Source organism: Vespula vulgaris, chromosome 12, assembly GCF_905475345.1.
Source record: "Vespula vulgaris chromosome 12, iyVesVulg1.1, whole genome shotgun sequence".
Classification (NCBI taxonomy): domain Eukaryota; kingdom Metazoa; phylum Arthropoda; class Insecta; order Hymenoptera; family Vespidae; genus Vespula; species Vespula vulgaris.
The window spans coordinates 4,061,607-4,077,051 of NC_066597.1; the positions used below are offsets into that span (position 1 = coordinate 4,061,607).

At 35.2% G+C, this 15,445-nt stretch overlaps 1 protein-coding gene across 2 annotated transcripts in view; it reads right to left on the reverse strand.

Annotated features, from left to right (window-relative positions):
* LOC127068077 (uncharacterized) overlaps positions 1-15,445 on the reverse strand; it is an 85,396-nt gene that overhangs the window by 7,151 nt on the left and 62,800 nt on the right. The window contains exons 124-161 of one of the 2 annotated variants that reach the window (XM_051003730.1): positions 15,112-15,426; positions 14,726-15,037; positions 14,341-14,652; positions 13,861-14,190; positions 13,464-13,769; positions 13,014-13,319; positions 12,610-12,921; positions 12,222-12,542; positions 11,844-12,158; positions 11,430-11,765; positions 11,048-11,344; positions 10,660-10,965; positions 10,233-10,547; positions 9,822-10,151; positions 9,440-9,745; positions 9,012-9,344; positions 8,625-8,927; positions 8,247-8,552; positions 7,832-8,149; positions 7,398-7,721; positions 6,988-7,293; positions 6,550-6,882; positions 6,172-6,471; positions 5,783-6,085; positions 5,388-5,705; positions 4,973-5,296; positions 4,585-4,896; positions 4,120-4,443; positions 3,721-4,026; positions 3,338-3,637; positions 2,879-3,202; positions 2,159-2,482; positions 1,648-1,968; positions 1,303-1,572; positions 1,041-1,229; positions 588-941; positions 279-491; positions 3-200 (exon numbers count right to left, since the gene is read on the reverse strand). In XM_051003730.1, the coding sequence (XP_050859687.1) occupies positions 3-200; positions 279-491; positions 588-941; positions 1,041-1,229; positions 1,303-1,572; positions 1,648-1,968; positions 2,159-2,482; positions 2,879-3,202; positions 3,338-3,637; positions 3,721-4,026; positions 4,120-4,443; positions 4,585-4,896; positions 4,973-5,296; positions 5,388-5,705; positions 5,783-6,085; positions 6,172-6,471; positions 6,550-6,882; positions 6,988-7,293; positions 7,398-7,721; positions 7,832-8,149; positions 8,247-8,552; positions 8,625-8,927; positions 9,012-9,344; positions 9,440-9,745; positions 9,822-10,151; positions 10,233-10,547; positions 10,660-10,965; positions 11,048-11,344; positions 11,430-11,765; positions 11,844-12,158; positions 12,222-12,542; positions 12,610-12,921; positions 13,014-13,319; positions 13,464-13,769; positions 13,861-14,190; positions 14,341-14,652; positions 14,726-15,037; positions 15,112-15,426 (11,622 nt within the window). Of the gene's footprint in view, positions 1-2; positions 201-278; positions 492-587; positions 942-1,040; positions 1,230-1,302; positions 1,573-1,647; positions 1,969-2,158; positions 2,483-2,878; positions 3,203-3,337; positions 3,638-3,720; positions 4,027-4,119; positions 4,444-4,584; positions 4,897-4,972; positions 5,297-5,387; positions 5,706-5,782; positions 6,086-6,171; positions 6,472-6,549; positions 6,883-6,987; positions 7,294-7,397; positions 7,722-7,831; positions 8,150-8,246; positions 8,553-8,624; positions 8,928-9,011; positions 9,345-9,439; positions 9,746-9,821; positions 10,152-10,232; positions 10,551-10,659; positions 10,966-11,047; positions 11,345-11,429; positions 11,766-11,843; positions 12,159-12,221; positions 12,543-12,609; positions 12,922-13,013; positions 13,320-13,463; positions 13,770-13,860; positions 14,191-14,340; positions 14,653-14,725; positions 15,038-15,111; positions 15,427-15,445 lie in introns of both variants that reach the window. The other variant, XM_051003729.1, reaches the window with a different exon arrangement.

A 15,445-nucleotide genomic window follows, 5' to 3' on the forward strand; every position in this document is an offset into this window, starting at 1 on the left:
ACCATCGAAACATATTACAAATGGATCACCAGTATGTCCTGCAGGACATTGACAAATACGACGATGATTTTCTACATAACATTCTGCGTTAGAGGCACACGGATTAACAGCACATGGATTGATACAACGTTGATTTAAACATATCATATCCGAACTGCATTCAGAATCACTTACACATATTGCTTCAATTTGTTTATCAACTTAAACAGAAAATCATACATCAGAAAAATAAAATACTGATCAAGTTAAAAGAAATGTCGTCATTAATAATGTCATACCTCGAATACAGGCAACCGTTGCATCTCCCATGAAGTTTCGCGGACATTCACAGATCATAGTTCTCATTGGTAAAGTATCTACAACACTGCATTTAGCACTAGAGATACATGGTTTTATTTCTATGCATGGGTCTTTGCAAATTGCATTGAAACATGCTAATTTGCTAGGACAATCTACATCAGTTTGACACTCGGGAACAGGTTCTTCCAATTCTATAGGAAAAAATATGTTTTATAGATATCGTTTATATTGCATAATGATATATTTCTTCATTTTATATTTTTAATCTTAATCAAAGATGTATTTACCTAGAGTGCATAACGTATAAGGATCACCGGTATAACCAGGTGGACACTGACAACTTGGTCGATGATTAATAACGAAACATTGAGCGGAAGAAGGACACGAGCATGGATCTGTACATTGTGAATTTTTACATGCCAAAGAAGGTGCACAATCATTATCACTGATACATTCCGGTTGTTTGCATAATTCATAAGGATTGCCCAAAAATTTGTCAGGACAGTAACAACGAGCTTTGTGATAACCATCTGCAGTACACAATGCATTAATACCGCACTGCATTACTTGACAAGTATCAATGCATTCATCGTTGATACAAGATTGAGTCAATGGACATTCGTTGTCACCACGGCATCCAACTAAAATAAATAATTATCATTATTTAAATGTATAAATAGTATTTGTCATAACAAATAATTATGTTATATTTCTTTATAAATTACGATATTGATACATACTTTTCTGACAATATTGTTGAGGATTACCGGTGAAATCTTCGTTACAGACGCAAATGGCTCTGTGCATTTGAACATAGCAACGACTGTTGAAACCACAAGATTGAACAGTGCAAGGGTCTATACATTTATTATTTGAACAGGTTTTATCGTTCGTACAGTCAGAGTTTTGTGTACATTCTACATTTGGCACTGTAAATTTGTAATAATTAATTGATCATTCATATAATATAAATACTTGTATAATTAATGTGTTATATATTACCTTCGTGAGTAGTAATCATGCATTTTATGTAGGGATTACCCATGAATCCACTTGGACAAGAGCATACTGGTTTATGATTAATAGTTTGACAAATAGAATCTATTCCACAGGCATTGATGCAAGGATCCCTACATTTTTGTGCTAAACAGGCTTTTTCACGTGGACAGTCGGAATTTATAATACATTCTGGATATATACAATAGGCGACGTCATTTCTTACTTTACATTCGCCGTTATAATTGCATGGTGATGAGCTACATGGATCAATTTCTACAACAATAAATCTAAATCAGTATGTCATATTTGATAATATATTTACATGAAATAACAATGAAATGTACTTACCAGATTGTGGATAACATTCAAACAATGGATTACCAATCAATGGAGGAATACAACTACATAATGGACTATGATTAAGAACTTTACACGTTGCTTTGATTCCGCATACATTTCGTGAACATGGATTGATGCACTTGTTGTTCATGCAGGCTTTATCAGCTGGACATTCTGAACTAACGATGCATTCAGGACGACAACCTGTTATATCTGTAGGTATGCCTAACATACTAGGAAGACACTTGCAAATTGCTGTATCTTGTACTGTTTCACATACAGTGTTTGGACCACATGGTGAAGGATGGCATGGATTTGGCTTCGTTGGTTCTAAATATAAAAAAGATATATTAATATTAATAAATAATTACTTTAAAGAAGTTAAGATCGGCTAGCTCTGTCGTATTTATCTAGAAAGTGTTATATAAAACTAAGAATTATACTCATATATATATATATATATATATATATATATATATATATATGTCTGTTTCATTTTGTAAATATCTTATGCTGTTACCTTCTGGTATAAAGCATTGCGTGAATGCATCTCCGATAGTTGGCGATCGACATGAACAGATAGGAATATGATTTGATACGGTACAAATTGCGTTAATTCCACAAGTACCAACGCAAGGATCTTGACATTTCGTTCTGACGCATGCTTGAGATTTTGGACAATCGGAGTTCAATAAACATTCTGGTTGACAACCTAGGTAAGGATCACCTCTATAGTCTGGTAAACATTCGCAAACAGCGACGTTGTTTCTTTCTTGACAATAAGCGTTGGAACCACATGGTGATGGACTGCATGGACTTAAATTCGACGGAGGCTCAGGAGGTTCTGTAATTAAATTAAGTAATAAATTATTTGTTATAATTAAATTACCTAAATATATATTAATTACAATTTGCGTTATCTTATGTAATAAAGAATAATAGCAAGCATTTTTTTTACAAATATTGCACATATACTGAAAAGCAATATTTAAAATATAAATGTTTTAAATTAAATGTATATTATCGATCAAAATAAAGAAGGTTTTCAATATATAATTTAAAGTGAAATTTGTATGTACAATCAAAGGCTATTGTACACAACAGTGTAACATGCGTTTTGTGCATATATAATTTATACAATATTTACAGACTCAACTGAAATATATAAGATATTTGATATATAGATATTATATGTAAAAAAAAATCACACTACTGTAGCACGTTGAAAGAATGTTCTTACTCGAAATTATAGAACAGATTCTAAGTGGGTCTCCAGTGTATCCTTCGAGACAATCACAACGAGTTTGGTGGAGGGTAACTTGGCAAATTGCATTAATACCGCATAGTCCAACGCAAGGATCATTGCATTTTTTATTCATGCATGTTTGGTTGGTTGGACAATCAGTATTTATAATGCATTCGGGTCTACAATTTGGTGGAGATCCTATGAAGGTGGATAAACAGGTACATAAGGGTTTCTGCTGGGTTGATACAGTGCAATGTGCATTTGGTCCACATGGTGATGATTTGCATGGATCTCTTGAGGGTTCTTCGTACGGCCGTTCTAACAAAAAAGACTCTCAGGTTCATTTCTTTGTTATACATTTTTCTATTTAAAGAAACTGTACTGTTTGATAATTGAACTTTCTTTTTTACTTAGTAAGCTCTGTAAAAATGGTAAAAATTTAAACAAACTTACTCATAGGGAAGCAATTGACGAATGGATCACCGGTGTATTCACGAGGGCAGCTACAAATAGCATTATGATTACGAACCATACATAATGCATTGTAAGCACAAGCATTTTCACAGGGATTTTGACATTTATTATTGATGCAAGCTCTGTCTTGTTCACAGTCGGAACTGACAATACATTCCGATCTGCAACTAGGTGGTAGTCCAATATAACCAGGAAGACAGGAGCATGATGCTTGTTCGCCGAATTCATGACATATACTATTGGGTCCACACGGTGAAGGATTGCAAGGTGTTTTACGGGCTATGATCATATATATATAATCAGATTCGAATGCTCTTTATCCAATAAATATTTTTTGAAATAATTAATGAATAAAGACTTACGTTGTACACGTTTACAGATACTGAAAGGATCACCCTCATATTGTTGGAGACAGCTACATGTAGGTATATGATTAATGACAGTACATTCTGCATTTTTACCACAGATACCAACACAAGGATTGATACATTTATTATTTATGCAAGCCCTATTGAATGAACAATCAGAATTTTGTACACATTCTGGCTTACACTCACGATATGGATCACCATGATATTCATTTATACATTCACAAAGTCCATTATTACATATAGCATTCGATCCACATGGAGATGGATTACATGGGTCGGGTGGTTCCGGTGGTCCAACTATACAATATTGGGATATATTTATATATGAAAAATATTTCTTTATGAATCAGTTATCAAAAACACATTGTAAACAAGTTTTAAGTCTCTTACATATTGGAACAGGAACGCAATTGGTAAACGCATCTCCAGAATATCCATTAGGACATGTGCAAGATGGGGTGTGATTGATCACAGTGCAAATAGCATTTGTTCCACAAGATCCAGGGCATGGGTCTTTGCATTTGTTTCTAATACAAGCTTTATTACTTATACAGTCAGAGTTGACTGAACATTCTGGATGGCAATTAGGAGGTGTACCCATGTAATTTTGCAAACATGAACATGACGGGTAATTTCCATAATTTTGACATAATGAAAATGGTCCACATGGAGATGGTATACACGGATTTTCAGGTTTCGGGAAATCAATAGTCGCTAAAAGAAGAAGGTTTTACAATTAATAACATAAATACAGTCCCGATATCGTTTAGGAGAATGTAAGAAAATCTTATCAATTTGTTACAAATTTGTATATAGATTGAGATTGAATTAAGAGTCAGTGAGATTATCACTTACGAGTAATGTCAAAGCATCTCACAAATGGATCACCAGTTTTATTAATGCCGCAACTGCAAATTGGACTATGGTTGATGCTTTCACATCGAGCATCGATTCCACATACATCAGGACAAGGATCTACACATTTTTGATTCATACACGCTCGGTTTATAGGACATTCTGTGCTGACAACACATTCTGGTCTACAATTTGGTGGAGTTCCTTTGTAATTAATCAAACATGTACAGCTAGCTCTTCCATTAGTATTAAGGCATTGACTATTTGGTCCACATGGAGAAGGATCACATGGGTCTTTAGGACTAGGCGTGACTGTGAAAAATATGTTATTGTACTATAATCTATTTATGGGTTGAGATAAAATATTTTAGAATACTACTGAACTTACGATATTGTTCAATAAGATCACAACGAGTGAATGGATCACCGGTATATCCAGATTGACAATTACAAGATGGTATATGATTAATGGTATAACAGACAGCATTGAAGCCGCATGTTCCAGGACAGGGATCTTGGCATTTGTTATGTACGCATGCTTGATTAAGAGCACAATCGGAATGAACGATACATTCGGGTCTGCAACCTTCGTATGGATTTCCGTAAAATTCAGGTAGACATGAACAGAAGGCTGTCTCGTGAGACACGCGACATTTAGCATTTGTTCCACAAGATATTTGTTGACACAAACCAGGTTCCTTTGGTATTTTATCTATCAGAATACGGAAAAATATAGATATTATTTATACTTATTTATAAAATCCTTGTATGTGCGTATACTCGTATGTAAATATGAAACGTACATTGCTGCGGGTAACACTGTGCAAATGGATTACCAGTGAAACCATTGATACATGTACATATGGGAATATGACTGACTGTTCTGCATTCTGCATTAATTCCACATGATCCTGGACAAGGATCTCTGCATTTTCTATTGATACATGCCTGTTGGTTTGGACATTCGTTATTACTGATACATTCGGGTTTACAATTTGGTGGACTTCCATTATATTCGGGAAGGCAAGAACACGATGGTGCATTATTTAGAATTTGGCACAATGAATTTGGCCCACAAGGTGATGGTAGACAAGGGTTTACTGGAGATTCTGGCTCTAATACTAAAAGGAAAAAGATTCATATATGTTAGTAATCATTCCCGGACTCGATCGAATACATTTTTTAGTGAAGTTCTTACATTGTGGTATGCATTTTACAAATGGATCTCCTGTATATGATACTGGACAACTGCATATAGGATTATGGTTTATTACAACACACTCGGAAGATATTCCACAGGCCCCTATGCATGGATCGATACATTTTTGATTATTACAAGCTCTATTACGAGCACAGTCAGAGCTTACTATGCACTCTGATCTACAAGAAGGTGGCGTTCCTTTGAAACCAGTAATGCATGTGCATACAGCCACACCATTTATTGTATTGCAATGACTGTTCGGGCCACATGGAGATGGTTTGCAAGGATTCTGTAATGTGTCTAAATATCATGTCATTATTAATTAGTAATTAATATAAAGTTTTTATGTGGATTGAATTTTAAAATGATATCTAAAGAGTACGAACCTACAATTAAGATGCAAGAAATAAATGCATTTCCAGACATATTTTCTGGGCAACTACAAATGGGTAAATGATTAACGATATTGCATTCAGCATTAAGGCCACAGACATCAATGCAAGGGTCTTGACATTTATGCTGTATACAAGCTTTATCACGAGAGCAATCACTATTAATAACACACTCGGGACGACAGCCAACATATGGATTTCCAAAATATTCTGGTAGACATGTGCAAATACCTGCATTACATTGAGTATTTGATCCACACAAAGATTCTTTGCAAGGATCAGATGGTTCAGTTTCTGTAAAAAATTATATATCATTGTAATAACATAATCATGACTAAAAAGGAATAAATATAATTTCTTTAGTGTTCTTACCGTTTGGTACAGGTTTGGGATAGCAATTGTCAAAAGGATTACCGGTATAACTCTCTGGACATGTACATACTGGTGTATGATTTACAACAGAACATTGTGCATATAGACCACAAGATCCAGGACATGGATCTCTACATTTCTCTCTTATGCAAGCTTTATTGGCAGGACAATCTGAATTAATAGAACATTCAGAACGACAGTTTGGTGGTACCCCGATATAATTATTCATACAGCTGCACACAGGTACATCATTAATGGTTTTACACATTGCATTAGATCCACAAGGGGATGGAGTACATGGATCTTTAGGATATATATCATCCGGTTTAGGTGCTGTTGGAAAGTATAATTAATTTTTTTGTAGTGTAATTTTATTATAATATATTGTAATATAACTGATTTTTGGAGAAGGGTATTTTAAAATAGATGAAAATTTACCTGCGAAACAGTAGACGAACGGATCACCTGTCATATCGAATGTGCAACTACAAATAGGACTATGGCGTATAACTTTGCACTGGGAATTACGTCCGCACGTTCCAGGACATGGATCTATGCATTTATTTTTAATACAAGCAAGATTTGAATCACATTCTGAATTCATGACGCATTCGGGTCTACAATTTGGTGGTGTTCCTATAAATTCTGGTAAACAAGAACAAACGGCTTGATCATTGATGTTTTGACATTTGCTATTCGGACCACAAATCGGTGAACTACAAGGATCTTGCTCTTTATCAGTAGCTACAAATAATAAATTATTATTTAATAATTTAATTTGTATAAATTGAAAAGATACTTTATAATATCTCTTTAATTTATATGTAGAAAATCCTTTTGAAACTTACGTTCTATCATTTCATAGAAACAATTTGTATATGGGTTTCCAGTGTAATGCGGGATACAAGTACAAATAGGTAAATGATTGACAACTTGACAGTCTGCATTGGAACCACAAGTACCAGGACATGGGTTTTGACATTTTGATCTAACACAGGCTAAATGAGAAGGACAGTCAGAGTTGATCGAACATTCGGGGCGACATCCCTCGTAAGGATTTCCTATATATTCAGGTAAACATGAACAAGTAGCAACTCCTTGAAGTTTTCTACAAACTGCATTTACTCCACAAGGAGAAGGTTGACATGGTTGATCCAATTGTGGTGATTCAGCTAAAATAGCAAATAGGAAAGAAAGCCATATAAAAGATGAATGGTTTGTTTGTCATATACATCGGTTTTGAGAAAAGAGAGAAAAATTATATGGTAAATTTGTTACTTACTCTGTTTAACTGTGCATTGTATAAAGGGATCACCGGTATAGCCGTAAAGGCAAGTACACATTGGTATATGATTTAATACGTGACATTCTGCATTTACACCACATGAACTTGGACATGGATCAATGCATTTGTGATTGATACATGATAAGTAGTTACTACATTCACTATTACTAATACATTCAGGTCGGCAATTTGGTGGTGTGCCAATGAATCCATCCTTGCAAGAACACGATGGTGCATTATTTGTAATTTGACAATGAGAATTAGGACCACAAGGTGTTGGTTGACAAGGATTTAAAGTTGGTGGTATTTCATTGGCTTTAAAATAGAGAGAAAGAGAGAGAGAGAGAGAGAGAGAAATAAATATTAATATACAGTCAGCTCTATATAAGAATGAAAATATGCTAATACTTACGTTTAGGTATACAGCGGACAAATGGATCTCCGGTAAATATGGGTGCACAACTACAAATAGGGTTATGATTGATTACTTGACAGCGAGAAGATATACCACATGAGCCTGGACAAGGATCTCTGCATTTCATATTTATGCAAGCTTCATTTAACGAACAATCGGTATTAACAGTACATTCAGGTCGGCATGCCGGAGGATTTCCAATATATCCGGGAACACATGAACAAACGGCTTGCCCATTAAATTCTTGACATCGGCTATTTGGTCCGCATGGTGATGGATTACATGGTTGAACAATATCTGGATCTATAAAATCGATTGCTTGTAAAACAAATATGAATGGTAACATATGTAAGAATTAGCATAATGCTAATTTACCTTTCACGGGGTAACATATAGTAAATGCATTTCCTGACATTCCATCAGGACAACTGCACATAGGTGTATGATTTATTACTATACATTGTGCATTCTTGCCACATGCTTCTGAACATGGATCAGAACATTTATTGCGAACACAAGCTTTATCTAATAGACAATCTGGATTTTGTACACATTCGGGACGGCATCCATAATAAGGATCCCCATGGTATTCTGGTAAGCATATACATGTACCATTATGGCACATTGTATTTGGACCACATGGCGACAGACTACAAAGATCTTGTGGAGTTGGTTTAGCTGTAATATTTTTTCATTATATATAAAACTTAGGACTTATAAATATATAAATAATAAAAATATCATTTACAAAAGATTTCTTACGTTCTGCTTCCAAGATACAATTAACGAAAGGATCTCCTGCATAACCATTAGGACATACACACATTGCCATATGATTAATTACATAACAATTAGCTCCAATACCGCACGAACCAAGACAAGGATCTGTACATCTTTGTCTCAAACATGCTCTACTACTAATACATTCAGAATCTATTGTGCATTCTGGTCGACAATTCGGTGGACTGCCGATATAATTGTCTATACAGGTACACGTAGCTATTCCACTGTTTTTAATATCTTGACATACGGAGAAAGGGCCACAAGGTGATGGAATGCATGGATTGATGGGTTCAGGTTGTGGACTAAGTGGAGCTGTATGACAAAATAAATTCCATTTTTTTTAATTAATTATGTAATAAAATAATTTCTAAGCAATGAATTAAATAAAACAATTGTTCAATACTTACGTGAAAGGTCGAAACATCTTACAAATGGATCACCAGTTGAACCTACTTTGCAACTACAGATCGGGCTATGATTGATAACTTCACATCTTGCATTAATACCACAAATTCCGGGACAGGGATCTATACATTTACGATCTTTACATGCACGATTTGTCGAACAGTCAGAACTAACAGTACATTCTGGACGACAAGCAGGTGGTGTTCCAATGAAAGTAGGCAAACAACTACATATCGCTTGATCATTTGATACCCGACATTGACTATTGAGACCGCAGGGTGAAGGAACACATGGATCAGTTGGTTTCGCTATAAATGAAACCTAATTAGACTTAATTCTTCATAACACTATATGTACAGATCAAATATTTAGAGTATAACTTACGTGTGGTTTTCACCATATTACAATATAAGAATGGATTACCAGTGTATCCACTTTGACAAGTGCACAAAGGTGCATGATTAACAACTTGACAAACAGAATTTTGACCGCAAAAGCCTGAACATGGATTTTGACACTTTGATCGAATGCATGCTTGATCAGCAATACAATCACTATTAATAATACATTCAGGACGACAGCCTTCGTAAGGATTTCCAATATAATTTGGTAGGCAAGAACAAGATCCAACACCATTCGATTCACGACATATTGCATTAGATCCACACGGAGATGGTAGACATGGTGTTACTTTCGTGTCTGTATCTTCATTGACTATAATATTTTATTTTATTTTATTTTATTTTTTTTAATAAAATGATTCTATTAATTATGATATGACCTAATCTTACTTACGTTGTTTAGGAGTGCATTGTACAAATGGATCACCAACAAAACCTGATGTACATACGCACATAGGTGTGTGACTTATTACTCTACATTCTGCATTAATACCACAAGAACCTGGACATGGATCTCGGCATTTCTGATTGATACAAGCCAATTGTGTTGAACATTGGCTGTTGCTAATACATTCTGGTTTACAGTTTGGTGGAGATCCTATGAATTCTGGTAGACAAGAGCAAGACGGTGCATCGTTTACGATACGACACTGACTGTTTGGTCCACAAGGTGACGGTTTGCAAAGATTAATAACGACAGGTTGTTTTTCTGCTACATTTAAAAATGTCGTTTAAATGAAATATATGAAATAATGTACATAAATAAATACAAATAAAAGTATAAAAATGTATTTGCTGATAAATTATGACTGATTACTCACGTATGAAAATGCACATGGTGAAGGGATCGCCTGTTAAATCTCCAGGGCAACTACAAATTGGATTGTGATTGACTACCAAACATTGAGCTCTGATACCGCATGTTCCACGACATGGATCTATGCACTTTTGATTATTACAAGCCATATTTGAAGAACAATCAGAGCTAATTATACATTCAGGTCTACAATTTGGCGGTGAATCTAAATATCCAGAAATACAAGAGCAAACAGCTTGTTCGTTTATTCTTTTGCATTGACTATTTGGTCCACAAGGTGAAGGATTGCATGGATCTTTTAATACAGGTGCTATAAAACCAAAGAAATATCATGTAAATGATGTATATCATAAAATATAAAAAAGAAATACATAAAAATGCATTTATCATACCTTCTACAGGTGAACATATAACAAATGGATTGCCTGACATTCCTAATGGACAAGTACAAATAGGAATATGATTTGCAACATTACAAAGAGCATCTCGACCGCATGTTCCTGTACATGGATTTTTACATTTATTATTAATACAAGCTTTATCTCTTGGGCAATCGAAATTTAAGACACATTCTGGACGACATCCTAAGTAAGGATCTCCTTTATATTCTGGTAAGCAAGTGCAAACTTCACTGATACATTGCGTATTTGCTCCACATTGTGCACATGGATTTTGTTTATCTGTTTTGTCTATTAATAAATTATAATAATAAATAAATTTATTCAATAATTCAATAATCATTTAATTTTCATGATTATTTTAATTTCATCTTACCATCCTCAATTTTTGGAATACATTTATCAAATGGATCACCATTGAATCTATCTGGACAGGTACATACTGGTATATGATTGATAACAGAACATGTTGCTCCTATTCCACATACGCCATTACAAGGATACTGACACTTCTTTTGAATACAGGCTTCATTACTTGGGCAATCTGAATTGTTTATACATTCTGGTCGACAATTAGGCGGTGCTCCTATATAATTTGGTGAACACGCGCAGGAAGCTTGTCCATTAACATCTCGACATTCAGAATACGGACCACAAGGTGAGGGTACGCACGGGTTTATATAAGGCGGAGGAGTTTCAGTAGATATATCAGCTAAGAATGATATGAATTATATAATTTATAGATGAATTCAAATAGAGTTTTGTATATATCATGTGTCGCATATCTTACTTGGAATATTAAAGCACGAAACAAGTGGATCACCCATAAATCCTGATTGACAGGAACATATAGCATTATGGTTGATAACTTCACATCTAGCATTTAGGCCACAAGAACCAGGACATGGGTCATTGCATTTTCTGTTTATACAGGCTAAGAGAGGAGAACATTCGGCACTAACCGAACATTCAGGTCGACATCTTGGTGGAACTCCTATAAAATCGGGTAAACAGGTACAAACTGATTGTCCATTCACAACACGACATTCACTATTTGGTCCACAGGGTGATGGATTGCAAGGTTTGCTAATTGCATCTTGCGTATCTAAAAAATAAGGATTTAAATTTATTAAATATTACTATATTGTTTACGGGTATAATTACATACCTATTTTTATTGGTATACAAGATGTAAATGGATTGCCAGTATGTCGAGGATAACAATTACAAATCGGTAAATGATTGATTACTTGACAATCAGCATTTAATCCGCATGTTCCAGGACAAGGGTCTGTACATTTTGTATTAATACAAGCCTTATTTGCAGGACAGTCAGAATTTAGAATACATTCGGGCCGACAGCCTTCGTAGGGATTACCGATGTAATTAGGTAAGCAAATACACGAGCCTACTCGATTGAGTTCTTTACAAATTGCATTTGAACCGCAAGGAGATGGATCACACGGTCCTGGTTCAGGAAGTGGTGAAGCTAAAAATATAATAATTGTTACGAAATATTTAGAATAGCCAGATTTATTACCTAAAATCGTACTTACGCGTTTTAAAGGTACATTGAGTGAAAGGATCTCCAGTATATCCACTCATACATGTACACATTGGTGTATGGCTTACAACATGGCAATTTGCATTGGAACCACATGCACCAATACAAGGGTCTTTACATTTTTGATTAATGCAAGCCAATTGAGTAATGCATTCGTTATTATTAATACATTCTGGTCTACAGTTTGGTGGACTGCCAGAGAATTCAGGAAGACAAGAACACGACGGTGAATTGTTAAGTACTTGACACTGAGAATTGGGACCGCAGGGTGACGGTTGACACGGATCTATTGGTAGTTGCTCCACTACATATGAAATAGTCATTTGTTTTAATAACATATTTTCCAAATGAATCTGAGAAATAGATAATTTGAACAGAATATCGAGTATATCTTACATAAAATCATGCAGTGTATGAAGGGATCGCCAGTATAACGCAATGGACAACTACAAATTGGATTATGATTAACAACATTGCATAAGGCTTCTATACCACAAGATCCAGGACAAGGGTCTACACATTTTTGATTATTGCAAGCTTCATTTTGTGGACAATCAGTGCTCACTATACATTCTGGTCTACAAGTTGGTGGAATTCCTAAATATCCTTTTATGCAAGAACATACAGCTTGTCCATTTACTACACGACATTCACTATTAGGACCACAAGGTCCAGGACTGCATGGATTAACAGGAGGCATACCTAATGAAACAAACATTTGATTTTGTACAGCAGTTGTGCATTGTTTTACTGCAGTTTAAATAAATCTTTAACCAATTAACTGCAATTAATAAATTAGACAAAAATAATTTGATCATTTTTGAAGTACACTGATAATGAAAATACCTTGTACAGGAATGCATTGACTAAATGCATTGCCAGTCATACTTTCAGGGCAACTACACATGGGTATATGATTGATAACATTACATATGGCATTAGCTGCACAAGCTCCCATACATGGATTTATACATTTGTTTCTAGAACAGGCTTGATCTCTTGGGCAATCTGTATTTAAGACACATTCAGGGCGACATTCTAGATATGGATTGCCTTGGAAATCTGGTAAACAAGTACAGGTACCATTGGAACATTTCGCATTTGGACCACATGGCGATGGATTACATAAATCAGCAGGTACAACTGGCGTGGCTAAAGAATTAAGGGAAATCAGGATTATTATTATTTCTTTTCTCAATTTTAGATAATATGTCAATTTCTTTTTAACGTATAAAAAGCTTACGTGTTGTAGGTAATAAACGGCAAAGTGTGAATGGATCTCCGGTGTATCCTGTGGGACACGTACACATTGGGATATGATTAACTACAGCACAAATAGCATCTGAACCACATGAACCTGGACAGGGATCTCTACATCTTGTTTCAAAGCAAGCTTTGTCGCTTGGGCATTCGGAATTTATGGTACATTCAGGTTTGCAATTTGGTGGCTGTCCAATATATGTTTCTAAACATGTACATGCAGGTGTACTACCAATACTTTTACATTGAGAGAAACGGCCGCAAGGGGATGGTACACAAGGGTCTTTTTCAATAACATCAGGCATTGTTACAGCTGAAAATGATGAAAGCAACAACAAAAAATAAATAATGTACAAATAAATAAAAATAAATAATAACAAATTGTAATTAAATAAGAAAATTGATGAAGATAGTGTTCTGCGTAGTTATAATATTATATATAGATTATTAGTAAGGATCTTACATGGTATGATTGTGCACACTGTGAAAGGATTACCGCTATATCCAGGTGCACAACTACAAATTGGACTGTGATTGACAACAATACATTTTGTATTTAATCCACATGGACTTGGGCAAGGATTGATACATTTGTGATCCTTGCATGCTAGTTGAGATGGACAATCGGAACTAACAACACATTCAGGTCGACAGCCAGGTGGATTACCAACATACGTTGGTAAACAGGAACATACTGGTTGTCCAGATACATCTTTGCATTGGCTATTAGGACCACAAGGTGACGGAGAACAAACATTTCTTTCTTCCGTAATTGCTAAGGAATAAATGAACGAGTTAATAATTATTTCTAACTTGGAATCCTTTACAATAATAGAATTTAAACTTACTATCAAGAGTACAGAAAGAGAATGGATCGCCAGTGTATCCTGTTCGACAAGTACAGAATGGTTGGTGATTAACAATCGCGCATTCTGCGTTTTGTCCACACATGCCGGGACAAGGATCTTGACATTTATTTTGTGCACACATTTGATTAGACGGGCAATCAGGATTGATAACACATGCGGGTCTACACTCTTCGTATGGATTACCAATATAATCAGATGGGCAATAACAAACACCAACATTATTCTGTTCTTTACATATAGCGTTCGTACCGCAAATATTTCCGGAACAGGGAGATGGTTCTGGACGATGTACTACAACAATTGAAAATTATATATGAGAATTAATTATGTAAAAATATTGTATTTGTGAATAGTTATGATCTTACTTATAAATGAACAGCTAGTATAAGGGTCTCCGGTATAACTGTTCGGACATACGCAATGTACAATGTGATGGACAACATGGCATTCTGCGTTTGTACCGCATAAACTTGGGCATGGATTTGTACACTTTTGTTGTACACAAACTTGGTTGGCGGGGCACTCAGAATTAGATATGCACTCAGGTTTACAGTTTGGTGGTGTGCCTTTATATTCAGGAAGGCATGAGCAAGAGGACAATTCATTGACAACTTGACAGAGAGCGTACGGGCCACATGGTGATGGTTGGCAAGGATTTACTACTGGTATGATAATTTCGTCTGTAGAAAAGTATATGTA